This window comes from Panthera pardus, unplaced genomic scaffold (genome assembly GCF_024362965.1).
Source record: "Panthera pardus isolate Hobbes unplaced genomic scaffold, ASM2436296v1 HiC_scaffold_11, whole genome shotgun sequence".
NCBI lineage: Eukaryota > Metazoa > Chordata > Mammalia > Carnivora > Felidae > Panthera > Panthera pardus.
Window position 1 is genome coordinate 65,435,187 of NW_026526666.1, and position 14,617 is coordinate 65,449,803.

Below are 14,617 nucleotides of genomic sequence, written 5' to 3' on the forward strand. Positions count from 1 at the left end.
CAAAAACCAGACATTACATATCTCTTGATAAAAGAACATACCACCCCCTATAGTGTTACCAAAAGGATCAAACCTGAGTCTGATCTAGTCTGTGCATCCGCTTGCTAATTTGCAGGAAAAACAGAGGGCAAGAGGAGTATGCAGAATTACAGCTGTGTGCAATCAGTAAAATCCACACTATGGAAATCTATAGGTCAAAGGATCTGGATTCTTCAATAGGTAAATTAGAAATAAAAGTTATCAAGTTAAAAAGAAGGGCAAGACCAAAGTATAGAATTTAGGAATGTAAATCCAAGAAGTGATTGCTATAATAAAATAGTGGTTACTTTAAGAGACAGGGAGGGGCCTGTAATTTAAATAGGGCACATAAAGAGGCTTCCAGCATACCTGCCAAAATTCTATTTCTTAACCTGGATGGTAGTCACAAGGGTAAGTAATTAAGCTACATTTAAAAGAAAAAAAATAGTCCATTAAATGTAACAATGGGACATTGGTCCAAATTCAGATTGAATTCAACTGAAGAGCTGTCTCAAAACAGCTCTGCCAAAGTCTACTTAGCTATCTCCAGCCAAGAAAGCAGTTAATACCAGACTGAGCAGTGACTAAGGTCAATAACAGTGCTTAGAAAAACAATAAAACCAAGGCAACAAAAGAGAAACCAGTGGAAAGAAAAAAACAGTAAACAGTATAATAAGTTAAATTTTAAAAAACCTTAATGCTATCACATATACATCATCAGCTCAGAACAAGCCTGTCTATCTCATTTCCATCCTGCAAATTCACCATACTTATTTGTATCTCTGCACGAGATTTTCCCATTAGATTTTGTTTTTGGATTCTGATACAAGATGGCAACATAGGAAGATCCTGAACTCACCTCCTCCCACAAACATACCGAGTCTACAGTTACACATGGAATAATTTCCTCTTTCAAAAACCTTAAATGCTGGTTGAGTGACAAACTACACATCCAACAAATGAGATGAAAACATCAAAGTGGGTAGGAGAGGCTGGGACAAAATCTTACCATAAACCATACTCCAGGTACTGCATCCCATTACCAGGAGAGAACTCAAAACCTGGAGTTTCTCCTTGAGGAGCAAAGGATTCAAACCTCACATCAGGCATCCCAACTTTTAAGACATACACTCGAGAGACAAAACATCTTTGAAAATCAACTGGACTTGCATCTGGAGACCCACAAGACTCCAGGAAGCTGGGAAACTGCTCTTAAAAGGTTCAAGTGCTCTGATTCACCCACCCCAAGGCCCAGCTCACAGACAGCTGATCACACCCAGACTTAAAGTGAAGGAAGCTCACCTGCTAATATTAAAGCATCAGCCTAACAGGCAGGCATCTAATTTAATACACACATCTAAAAGCCTCTAGGAATATTATCCACGGATAGAAACTGGTGGATGCCATTTTCACACTCTCCTTTTGCTATGCTGGAGAGTATCTCTTGGAAGGGAGCTTTTACATATGTCTAGTGCCCGATTGTGGCAGGCTACTGCCTAGGAGATGCCTCTTGATCTGGAGGCCAGGGGAGCTTGCACTCCTGGTCCCATATGACTGTAATAATCAGTGTCACCCAGAAAGAAGAGTATACTCGTCTGCTGCTCTGATTTTTGCAATTTCTACCAGGGGACCCCTCTATATCACCTTACTTTGGTAACCAATGGGGTTTACATTTGTGGGTCCCACAGTCTGTAACCAACAGAGAAAAAATTCTTAAATGGTTACCACCCCAAAGAACAAGAGGCAACAGACCCAGGAGCTCAGTCTTTCTGTGAAGGAAACTAGCTAAACATCAGGACTACAGCCTGAGGGGCTTTTAATTAAACATGCATCCTGGGACGAACTGTAATCCTTTCCCGAGACCTTGAAGGGTGGCCGCTACCTTCACATTCATCTTCTGCCACACACCAGAGCACCAGTGTCTCCTGGACGGAAGCTTTACACATGTCTGGTACCCTGGTTTTTATGCCTGAAGCCCAGCCAGATTTTCTGGCTACTGCCCAAGGAATGTCCTTTAATTACCTGGCTCTAGTGGCCAGGGTGGGTTGCATTACTGGGTCCCACAAGATTGTGGTAAGAGAAGAGATGGGTCTTGGCAGGCTACAACTACACAAACAGCAGATTAGGGCACACTCCCCAATCTTTCTGTGAAGGGGACCCCTTTGCTCATCCAGTAGCTTTGGTTTGAGAGGCAGGCTTCACATGTGGCACATAATTAGTGACCTATGGAGCTGTTCTCAGGAAACATAGGCTGTGGACACCATCTTGGCCCTCTTCCTCTGCCTTGCTCGAGTTCACTGGTATCACCCAAAAAAAGAGCTCATACATGCATCTGCAGCCCCAATTTCTGTGTGACTGACATCCAGGGGATGCCTCCAGATGGCCTGGCTCTGATGGCCAGTAGGGCTGACATTTACAGTCCCAAAGGACTGTATATAATTGCATACTTTTGAGGGGGGGTTATTAATTTTTTTAATGTTTATTTATTTTTGAGAGATAGACAAAGCATGAGTCAGGGAGGGGCAGACAGAGAGGGAGACACAGAATCCGAAGCAGGCTCCAGGCTCCGAGCTGTCAGCACAGAGCCCAACATGGGGCTTGAACGAACAAACCGTGAGATCGTGACCTGAGCCAAAGTCAAGCGCTTAACCAACTGAGCCACCCAGGCATCCCTATAATTCCATACATTTAAAAGCTCAGACCTCAGGGTCTGGCTTCCAGTCAGTTTGAATATAGGTGCTGAGATCCTCCCCTTTGGGACACTGACAAATCTTGGCACATCCTAAACTACTGGGAGCTATTACAAATACAACAAGTTGCTTGGACAAGCATTAAGATTTGAAAGACAACCAAGAGCTAAGGAAGGGTTGAATGACAAGTTTCACCTCCTACATGAGGCCACTCCTTCAAGACTGGGAGAGGTGGGTGAGAGTCAAGCAAAATGAAAAAACAGAGTATGTTCCAAATGAAAGACCAAGATAAAACCTCAGAAAAAAACCTTGAAACAGAGACAAGTAATTTACCTAAGAGTTCAACTTAATAGTCATAAGGATGTGGGGAACCTGGGAGGCTCAGTCGGTTAAGCACCTGACTTGAGATCAGGTCATGTTCTCACAGCTCGTGAGTTTGAGCCCCACATCAGGCTCTGTGCTGACAGCTCGGAGCCTGGAGCCTACTTCAGATTCTGTGTCTCCCTCTCTCTGCCCCTCTCCTGCTCACACCGTTTCTCTCTCTCTCTCTCAAAAGTAAACATTAAAAAAAAAAATAGTCATAGGGATGCTCACCAAACTGGAGAGAAGAATGGATAAACATAGGGGAACTTAGAGAAATAGAAAATATGAAAAAGTACAAAATAGAAGTCACAGAACTGAATATGCTAATTGAACTGAAAAATACTTGAGGTGTGTTTCAGTGGCCCAGTCGGTTAAGTGTCCAACTCTTGATCTCAGCTCAGGTCTTGATCTCAGGTTCATGAGTTCAAGCCCCACATTGTACTCCATACTAGACATAGAGCCTACTTAAAAAAAAAAAAAAAAAAAAAAAAAACCCCAACACTCAAGGGGTTCAACAGCAGATTAGATGAAGCAGAAAAAAACATCAGTCAACTTGAAGACAAAGCAGTGGAACTCACCCAAGCAGAACAGCAAAAGGATGGAAAAAAAAGGGAAGACAGTTTAAGGGACATATGAGACATCAAATAAGCTAACATTTGCATCACAGGGCTCCCAGAAGAGTGAGAGAAAGGGGCAAGAGTCTTATTTGAAGAAATAGTGGTTAAAAATTTCCCTAACCTGGGGAAAGAAACAGACATACAGGTCCAGGAAGTACAGAGAGTTACCAATAAGATGAACCCAAAGATATCCATATCAAGACACACTATAACTAAAATGTCAGGGCACCTGGGTGGTTCAGTTGGTTAAGTGTCCAACTCTTGGTTTCAGCTCAGGTCATGATCTCACAGTGTGTGGGTTCAAGCCCTGCATCAGACTTCACGCTGCTGAGGTGGAGCCTGCTTGGGATTCTCTCTTCCTCTCTGCCCCTCCCCTGCTTACACACACGTTCTCTCAGAATAAATAAACTTTTATTTATTTTTTTAAAAATTTTTTAATATTTATTTATTTTTGAAGGAGAGAGAGATAGAGTGTGAGTGGGGGAGGGGCAGAGAGAGAGGGAGACACAGAATCCGAAGCAGGCTCCAGGATCTGAGCTGTCAGCACAGAGCCTGACGCGGGGCTCAAACTTACAAGCCGTGAGATCATGGCCTACGCCAAAGTCGGACACTCAACCGACTGAGCCACCCAGGCACCCCAGAATAAATAAACTTTTAAAAATAAATTAATGAAATATCAGAAGTTACAGAGAGAATCTTTTTTTTTTAATTTTTTTTAATGTTTATTTTTGAGAGAGACAGACAGAGTGCAAGCAGGGGGAGGGACAGAGAGAGAGGGAAACACAGAATCTGAGGCAGACTCCAGGCTCTTGAGCTGTCAGCACAGAGCCCAATGTGGGGCTCCAACTCACAAACCACGAGATCATGACATGACCCAAAGTCAGACACAACCAACTGAGCCACCCAGGCACGCCAAAAAGAGACTCTTAAAAAAAGACTTGTGATATACAAGAGAACTCATGTAAGATTTTTTAGCAAAAACTTCATAGGTCAGAAGGGAGTGAATGTTATATTCAAAGTGCTGAAAGAAAAAACTTCCAATCAAGAATACTGTACTCAGCCAAGTTATCATTCAAAAGTTCAGGAGAAAGAGAATTTTCCAGGCAAGTACATGATAAAGGAGTTCATCACCATTAAACTGGCCTTTTACAATGAGAAAGAATGAAATACGGCCTTTTGTAGCAATGTGGATGGAACTGGAGAGTGTTATGCTAAGTGAAATAAGTCATACAGAGAAAGACCGATACCATATGTTTTCACTCTTATGTGGAGCCTGAGAAACTTAACAGAAGACCATGGGGGAGGGGAAGGAGAAAAAAAAGAAAGAGAGGGAGGGAGCCAAACCATAAGAGACTCTTAAAAACTGAGAATAAACTGAGGGTTGATGGGGGGTGGGAGGGAGGGGAAAGTGGGTGATGACCATTGAGGAGGGCACCTGTTGGGATGAGCACTGGATGTTATATAGAAACCAATTTGACAATAAATTTCATATTTAAATAAATAAACAAATAAATAAATAAACAAATAAATAAACTGGCCTTTTAATTAATGTTAAAGTGACATCTTTAAGCTGAAAAGAAAAGGCACCATCTAATAACAAGAAAACATATGGAAGTAAAAAACTCACTAGTAAGGCTAAAGATAGTAAAGGTGAGAGATTAACCATTTATAAAGCTAGTATAAAGGTTAAAAGACAAAAATAGTAAAACCAACTATAACTGCAATAATTAGTTAAGGGATACACAAAATAAAACGATGTAAAGTATGACATCAAAAACATAAAACATGGTGGAAGGGTAACAAAAATGTAGAGTTTTTATAAGTTGTTATTGACTTAAAATATGCTGTTATATATAAAGGCTGTTATTTGTGAACCCCATGGCCAACTGCAAAGCAAAAACCTATAATGAAAAAGTAATCTAAACATAATACTAAAGAAAGACATGAAACCACAAGGGTAGAGAGCAACAGAAAAGAACAGAGAGGAACTACAAAAACAACCGGAAAACAACAAAATGGTTATAAATACATACTTATCAATGATTACTTTAAATGTAAATGAACTAAATTCCCAATCAAAAGACAAAGAGTGGCAGAATGGGCTAAAAAACAAACACACACACACACAAAAACAACAACTAGACTCCTTTATATGTCACCTGAAAGAGACTCACTTCAGATCAAAGGACACATGCAGACTGAAACTAAAAGGACAGAAAAAGATATTCTGTACAAATGAAAATCAAAAGAAAACTTGTTTAGCTATCCTTATATCAGACAAAATAGACTTTAAAACAAAGACTGTAATAAAAGACAAAGAAAAGTATTACATAATGATAAATGGGTCAATCCAAAATAGGATATAACATTTGTAAATATTTATGCACCCAACATAGGAGAACCAAAATATATAAAACAAATATTAACAAACCTAAAGGAAGAAATTGATAACAATACAATAATAGTAGGGGACTTCAATATATTTTCATTAATGGATAGATCAACCAGACAGAAAATCAATACAGAAACACTGGCCTTAAAAGACACATTCGGCCAAATGGACTTAATAGATAAATAACAGAACATTCCATTCAAAAGCAGCAAAATACACATTCTCCTTAAGTGCACATGCAACATTCTCCAGGATAGATCCCATTAGGCCACAAAACAAGTCTCAATACATTTAAGAAGACTGACATCATATAAAGCATCTTCTCTGAACACAATCATATGAAACTAGAAATCAACTTGCAACATTGTGATTTATGAGAAATATATTTTGGTCTTCTGTATAACCAAATACATATTTCTCATAAATCACAATGTTGCAAGTGATTTATAAGAAATTTATAAGAAATATATATTTGGTTATTCAGAAGACCAAAATATATTTCTCATATATATTTATCTTCTTCTATAGTTTCTGACTTACAGCTCCCAAAACCTTTGGATTTTCCTAGGTATTGAGAGTGTACAGTGTCTTTTGTTAACAAGGCAAATTTTAGAACCCACATAAGGATGCGGGCTTGTTGGCAGGAGGACCAATCATGTGATTAAACAGTTGGAACTTGTAGTCGACCCCACCTCCAACCATGGAGAGGAGAGAGGTTGGAGGCTGAATCAGCCAATGGCCAAAGACTTAGTCAATCATGACTATGCACTGAAGCTTCCATAAAAACCCAAAAGGACTGGGTTCAGAGAGCTTCCAGGTTAGTGAACACATGGAGATGGGGGGCAGTGGCATGCCTGAAGAGGGCATGGAAGCCCCATACCCTTTATCCTTATCTTGTCTTATATCTCTTTATCTGGCTGCTGATTCATATCCTTTAGTAAACTGGTAAACATGTTTCCCTGAGTTCTGAGTTGCTCTAGAAAATTAATCTTAAATTAATTAAGGAGGAGGCTGTTGGAACCTCCGATCTGTAGCTGGTCCGTCAAAACACAGGTAATAGCCTGGGGCTTACAATTAGTATTTGAAGTAAAGGGTGGAGGGTGGGCTTGCAGAACTGAACCCTTAACCTGTGAGCATTTTTCAGGCACATCGATCAATGGAACAGAATAGAGAGCCCAGAAATAAACCCACACATCTTTGGTCAGTTAATTTATGACAAAGGAGCCAAGAACATACAATGAGAAAAGAAAAGTCTCTTTAATAAATGGTGCTGGGAGGGGCGCCTGGGTGGCGCAGTCGGTTAAGCGTGCGACTTCAGCCAGGTCACGATCTCGCGGTCCGTGAGTTCGAGCCCCGCGACGATCTCGCGGTCCGTGAGTTCGAGCCCCGCGTCAGGCTCTGGGCTGATGGCTCGGAGCCTGGAGCCTGTTTCCGATTCTGTGTCTCCCTCTCTCTCTGACCCTCCCCCGTTCATGCTCTGTCTCTCTCTGTCCCAAAAATAAATAAAAAACGTTGAAAAAAAAATTAAAAAAAAAAAATAAATGGTGCTGGGAAAACTGGACAATGAAACGCAGAAGAATGAAAGTGGACCATTTTCTTACACTGCACACAAAAATTAACTCAAATTGATTAAAGACTTGAACATAAGACCTGAAACCATAAAACTTGAGGAAAACATAAGTGGTAAGCTCCTTGACATTGTTCTGACTCCAAAAGCAAAGGCAACAAGAGCAAAAATAAACAAGTGGGATGACATCAGACTAAAATTCTGCCTTGCAAAGGAAATCATCAACAAAATGAGAATGCAACTTATTACACGGGAAAAAATATTTGCAAGTCACCTACCAATAAGAGGTTAAAATCCACAATGTATAAAGAACTCATACACTCAATAGCAAAAAAACCCAAACAACCCAATTTAAAAATGGGCAGAGGATGTGCCCATTTAGACACATTATTCCAAAGAAGACATAAGGTGGTCAACAGGCACATGAGAAGGTGTTCAACATCACTGATTATCAGGGAAATACAAACAAAAAACATGAGATAGCACCTCATACCTATTAAAACGACTTATCAAAAAGACAAGAAATAACAAGTGTTGTAGAGAACATGGAGAAAAGGAAACCTTGTACACTGTTAGTGGGGATGTAAATTGGTACAGCCACTGTGGAAAACAGTACAGTGGTTCCTCAAAAAATTAAATAGAACTATCATATATATGATCCAGGTATTCAACTTCTGGGTATTTATTCAAAGAAAGCAAATGAACAAACAAAACAAAACTCATGGCTACAGAGAACAGGTAATCAGAGGGGAAGAGGGTTGGAAGGTACAAAATGGGTGAAGGAAGTCAACTGCATGGTGATAGATGGTAACAAGATTACTGTAATCATTTTGTAGTGTATACAAATATCAAATTATTATATTGTATACCTGAAAGTAATATAATGCTATAAACCAATTTTACCTCAATAAGAAAGAAAATGAAGGGAAATTTCATAATTGTTTTTATGAAGCAACTAAAAAAAAAGGGACAAGAAATAATAAGTGTTGGTGAAGATGTGGAGAAAACATAACTCTCATGTAATGTTGGTAGAAATGTAAATTGGTGCAGCCGCTACAGAAAAAAAGTATGAGGTTCCTCCAAAATTAATGAGAACTACCATATGACCCAGCAATTATACTTCTATGTATTTATCTGAAGACCATGAAAACACTAATTTAAAAAGATATATGCACCCCATGTTCACGGCAGCATTATATGTAACAGCAAAGATATGAAAATTACTTAAGTATCCACTGGTGGATGAATAAAGAAATTGTGTTATATATATTTCTTTATATATCTGTATGTGTATATACACACACACACACACACACACACACACACACACACACACACACTGGAGCATTATTCAACCATAAAAATGAATGAAATCCAGTCATTTGCAACATGAAGTGACCATGAGGCTGTTATGACACGTGAAACAAGTCAGATAAAGAAAAACAAATACTGTCTGATCTCTCTTACATGTGGAATCCTAAAACAACAACAACAACAAACCACACACCAAGTTCACAGATACAACGAACAGACTGGTAGTTGCCAGAAGCTGGGGGTGGAGTAGGAGAAAAGTTCACTGTTTTTGTTTTTCTTTAGTTTCAATAAATTGAAGGGAAAAAAAAGAATTTGGTTTCTTTAGTTATTTCCCATTTCTGCCAATTAGCTACTGCTAATAAAGACAATATGTTTACCAAATATATTCACATCTTCAAAAGTAAACATGCAGAAAAAAGATGGCAGAGAGAAAGCAACAGGAGTCTGAGGAAGAAAAGACTACTAGAAGCTGATTTACCCAGTTATGATAAAGGTAGGCTCATCTTTAGATGTAATGGAGTACTAGAAATTATATCCCCAACCAAGTACTCTTTCTTGCCTTTAGCAATTTGGATAATGATGGAAACTCCAGTAAGGTAGCCACTAGCCATATGGGGTTACTGGGCACCTGATATGCAGCTAGTCTGAACTGAGATATGCCATATGTGTAAAGGACACACTAGATTTTGAAGACTTAATATGAAAAAAAAATGTAAAACATCTCATTAATAATTTTTATTGATTACATGTTGAAATAATAACATTCTGGATATACTGGCCCAAACAAAATATATTATTAAAATTAACTTCACCTATTTGTTTTTCCTTTTTAGATGTGGCTACAACAAAATTTTAAGTTATATATATGGCTCACATTATATTTCTACTAGATGTCACTGCTACTTAGACCCTTATTAAATAGTGTTGAATAGGTAAAAAAAAAAAAAAAAAAGCAACTATAAGTGGGGATTTTCAGAGTTATTTCTACTCTTTGCTCTACTACCAATACTACAATTCATTTAATTTCTTGTCTCTGACTATAAAAATAGAGGTTAAAGAAAAAAAAAAATCAGTTGCTGCATTAGTCATGAATACAACATTAAATCAATGACCAAAAAACTGAGTTCTACTCCTGGTTCTGGCACTCATTTTTTTCTCTCTGAGCTTTAGTTGCCTGTCCCAACAATTAGTGAGAAAACTAAACTAAATTTAACTTCCATGATCCATCAAATTTTTTTTTCATCAAAATTGGTTTCCATAAAATGAAAAAATACTCACTCTGAGTCTCACACATCCTCTGCGAGAGCCTCTCATCATTTTGTCCTTGGACTAAAAGAAAAACAAAAACATCCAATGAATAAAAGATTAATAGACTGTTTATAGAATCATCTGGGGATAAAGAGAAAAAAATTATAGTAGTAATATCCCTCCCTTCTCCCTATTCCCCTGCAACCCCCAAAATCATTAAGGATAGGAATTAGTTTCAAATGAATATGTTTTAAAGTGGCAGTGAGGATGCTGGTGCACCATTGGTAGAAATGTAAACTGGTGCACCCACTATAGAAAACAGTATTGGAGGTTCCTCAAAAAACTAAAAATACAAATACCATACGATCCAGTAATCCCACTTCTGGGTATTTATCCAAAGAAAACAAAAACACTGATTTGAAAGATACATGCACCCCTATGTTTACGGCATTATGTACAACTCCCAAGAAATTGAAGCAGCCTAAGTATGTATCAATAGATGAATAGGTAAAGAAGATATAGTGTGTGTGTGTGTGTACGTGCGCACACACACGCACACACATACGCACACACAGTGGCGTATTACTCAGTCATAACAAAGAATGAAATCTTGCCATTTGTGACAACGTGGGTTGGCCTATGGGGTATTATGCTAAGTGAAATAAGTCAGACAGAGAAAGATAAATACCATACAACTTCATCTATACGTAAAATATAAAAAAACACAAACAGAAACAGACTCATAAATACAGAGAACTAGTGGTTGCCACAGGGGAAGAGGTAGGGGGATGGGCAAAATAGGTGAAAAGGATTAAGAGGTATAAACTTCCAGTTATAAAGTAAGTAAATCATGGGGATGAAAAGCACAGCATAGAGAACATAGTCAGTAATGTCATAATAACTTTGTATGGTGACAGATGGTAACTATACTTGCGGTAAGCAGTGAGTAATGTATATAAATGTTGAATCACTATGTTGTACACCTGAAACTAATATAATATTGAATGCCAACTATAAAAAAATAAAATGAAAACCTTTTATAGTCTATACAAATAAACCTAACCATAGAACTTTATGTGTGCCTTTAATGTAGCATATATTACACTATAATTTTCATTCCTCCTCATGCCCCTTGACTCTCACTCAGTGTTTCTCATATTTTAATGACTTTGAGAAACACCTAGAAGGCTAAGAATCACCCAAAGGTTTAAGATTCACTCCCAGATGATACCTCAGGCAGATAGAGGACCACATTTTGAGAAACATTGCTTTATCTCTTTTCAATTCCCCAAATGATTCACATTTGGGCATATCTCAAATTTGCCTCTGAGATATCTCATCCAGTGTTCCTCAGTTTGGAATATACTTGACCCTGATTTTCTGCCTTTCTGTCACTCATCAAGCACTTTTCCTTACCTCTGATTTGGATTCCTATCCTGGTTCTCAGAGTCTCCCGTATATTTCCCTGTCATCGCATGCACCCTGTGCTATAATGGCTAGTTTACTTGTCTAAGTCACCCACAAGACTGCATATTCCTTAGAACAGTAGGAATTGTATCTGATTTATGCTCCAGAACAGTGTCTGCCACACATTAGATGCTCAAAAAATATTTACTAATGAAATACTGCTTACCTTTTAAGTCTCCCTTACTAGACTGAGCTGAGCAAAGGCTATATTCTGCATAATAAGCCTTGTGTTGATATTCAGTAAATATTCCTAAAATTAAATTTAGTCATGAGCAATAAAGTGAAACCTCAAATAATCAAAGTTTTAAGAAGATTTAACACCTCCACAACTGAAATTTTTCTGTACTCCCCTATGCAAGAGAGAAGTAAAACAAGACAATATCATAAAACTATGTTTTAAAGAAAACTGTTCCACTTTAAGCCACAGATGCCCCACATCCAATGTACTGAGCCCCAGGCAAACTTCCAGCTATAAGATGACTATAAAGGATTTAACATACAACATGGTTACTATAGTTAACAATACTATATTGCATACTTAAAAGTTACTAATAAAGCAGATCTTAAAAGTCCTCACCCCCCCCCCCCCCCACACACACAAAGGTTAACTATGTGAGGTGATAGATAATGTTAACTAACCTTACTGTAGTTATCATTTTGCAATATATACATATATCAAATCATCACACTGTACACCTTAAACTTATACAATATTATAGTCAATTATATCTCAATAAAGCTGGAAAAAATAAATATTTCTTGGGGATATCTGCATGTCTGTACATAAAGATCTGCTTTATCCCTTTCATTGCCAACAGTACTTTCTATGAACATAGCCTATTTTTTCATTGATTCTAAACTTATGAATGTAACAATATCACAATGATAAATCAAAGTTGACTCTCTTCAAAAAAAAAAGTACTGAGCCATAGGAATTCACGTTCAAAAATGATTATTAAAGTATAGAAGACAGTCTTCTTTTATTCTACTTAAAATACAAGAAAGACTCATATATTTTATTAAAAAAAAAAATTCAATACCAGGCACAGGTGTAAGAGTTCTTTGCTAATAATACAGTTAGCAAAAACACAGTTAACAAAAACATTCCCTAAACAAAAACCTTTACCATACCCTAGACTTATTTTCAAAAGTGTCAAGACAAACACAAAAATAATAATTAGGTTTGAAAATACTCAGTGAGAAATAGAATACAACTCAAGGTAAGAACCAACACATTCATCCTCAATTACTCTCCCACTTTAAAAAATATGATTATAGTAAACAGGAAAAGAGTAAGACAGGCCCCAATGATGGTATCACCGTTAGGGTTATGAATTAGTAAACACTGAAAGAAATAAGTGAAAATAATTAAAACAAATGTAACTAGAAACAATCAGACAAATCCAGAATGTGAAACATCCTACAAAATAATTGGCCTAGACTCTTTAAAAATGTCCAAAAAAGGGGAACCTGGGTGTCTCAGCTGGTTAAGCGTCTAACTTTGGCTGAGGTCATGATCTCACGGTTTGTGGGTTTGAGCCCCACATCAGGATCTCTGTTGTCAGCACAGAGCCTGCTTCGGATCCTCTGTCCCCTCTCTCTCTGCCCCTCCTTCCCTCCCTCCCTCCTTTCCTCTCTCTCCCTCTCTCAAAAATAAACATTAAAAATAAATAAAAACTTAAAATGTCCAAAAAAAAAAAAAAGACTAGCATGTAAATAATTGCAATACAATAAAAAATAAATTACATGAATACAGGCACAAAGTGATGTGAGCTACAGAAGGCTCCCTGCCATGAAAAAAGATTAGGGAAGGCAATACTGAAGGTTTCAGGTTTCAATCTGGGACTTAAAAAAAAAAAAAAAAAAAAAAAAAAAGATTCTAATAAAAAGAGAGGAGAGGTAGAAAGAAAAAGGCATTCCAATCCAAGGAAACAACACCAGCAAAGGCACAGTTACAGAAAACTCTACACACAAACTATTCATAAGAGAGTAGACTTACAGACCCAAGCACAGAGTGCAGAGGAACGGGGAAAAAGACAAGACTGAAAAAGAGATATTCCCCAATATTCATCCATTCTCCTCTTCTTCCTTTCAGTAATAAAACCTTCCACCCCAAGTTTTAACTGAACACATGGCTTTCCTGTTGGATATTACACTTCCAGCCTCCCTTTCAGGTAGATACAGGCTATTTATCTATATAATGTCCAGTGGGCTATGAATGGAAGCAATGTCTGTAACACATAATGCCTTTATTTTTACGTGTGAGAGAAAAAGCAAGCATGAGTGGGTTAGGGGCAGAAGGAGAGAGAATACCAAGTAAGCTCCATGGCCAGTGCAGAGCCCCATGGGAAGCTCAATCTTAGGACAGTGACCTGAGGTGAAGTAAGAGTCAGATGCTTAGGGGCGCCTGGGTGGCTCAGTCGGTTGAGCGTCCGACTTTGGCTCAGGTCATGATCTCATGGCTCATGAGTTCGAGCCCCACGTCGGGCTCTGTGCTGACAGCTCAGAGCCCGGAGCCCAGAGCCTGCTTCTGCTCCTGTCTCCCTCTCTCTCTGCCTCTCCTCCACTCAACACTCTGTCTCTCTCTCTCTCAAAAATAAATAAACATTAAAAAAAAAAAAAAAAAAAAAGAGTCAGACGCTTAACCAATTGAGCCAGCCAGGTGCCCCTACATTGTGGTTTTAAAAGAAAACTGCTTACAGGGCTCCTGGCTGGCTCAGTCAGAATAGCATGTGACTCTTGATCTTGGGGTCATGAGTTTGAGCTCATGTTGGGTGTAGAGGTTACTAAAAAAATAAATAAATAAACTTTAAAAAAAAAAAAGAAAGAAAGAAATGCTTAAAAACCCATTTTTCTCAAGCGCACACGGAACATTCTCCAGGACAGACCACATGGTAGGCCATAAAACAAGCCTCAATAAATTTAAAAGGATGGAAACAAT

The 14,617-nt window shown here is 38.2% G+C and overlaps 1 protein-coding gene across 8 annotated transcripts in view; it reads right to left on the minus strand.

Annotated features, from left to right (window-relative positions):
- The window catches only part of OSBPL9 (oxysterol binding protein like 9), a 191,981-nt gene that overhangs the window by 139,314 nt on the left and 38,050 nt on the right, over window positions 1-14,617 (minus strand). For all 8 annotated transcript variants that reach the window (XM_053895439.1, XM_053895436.1, XM_053895417.1 and 5 more), the window contains exon 2: window positions 10,240-10,290. In XM_053895439.1, the coding sequence (XP_053751414.1) occupies window positions 10,240-10,290 (51 nt within the window). The remainder of the gene's footprint in view (window positions 1-10,239; window positions 10,291-14,617) is intronic.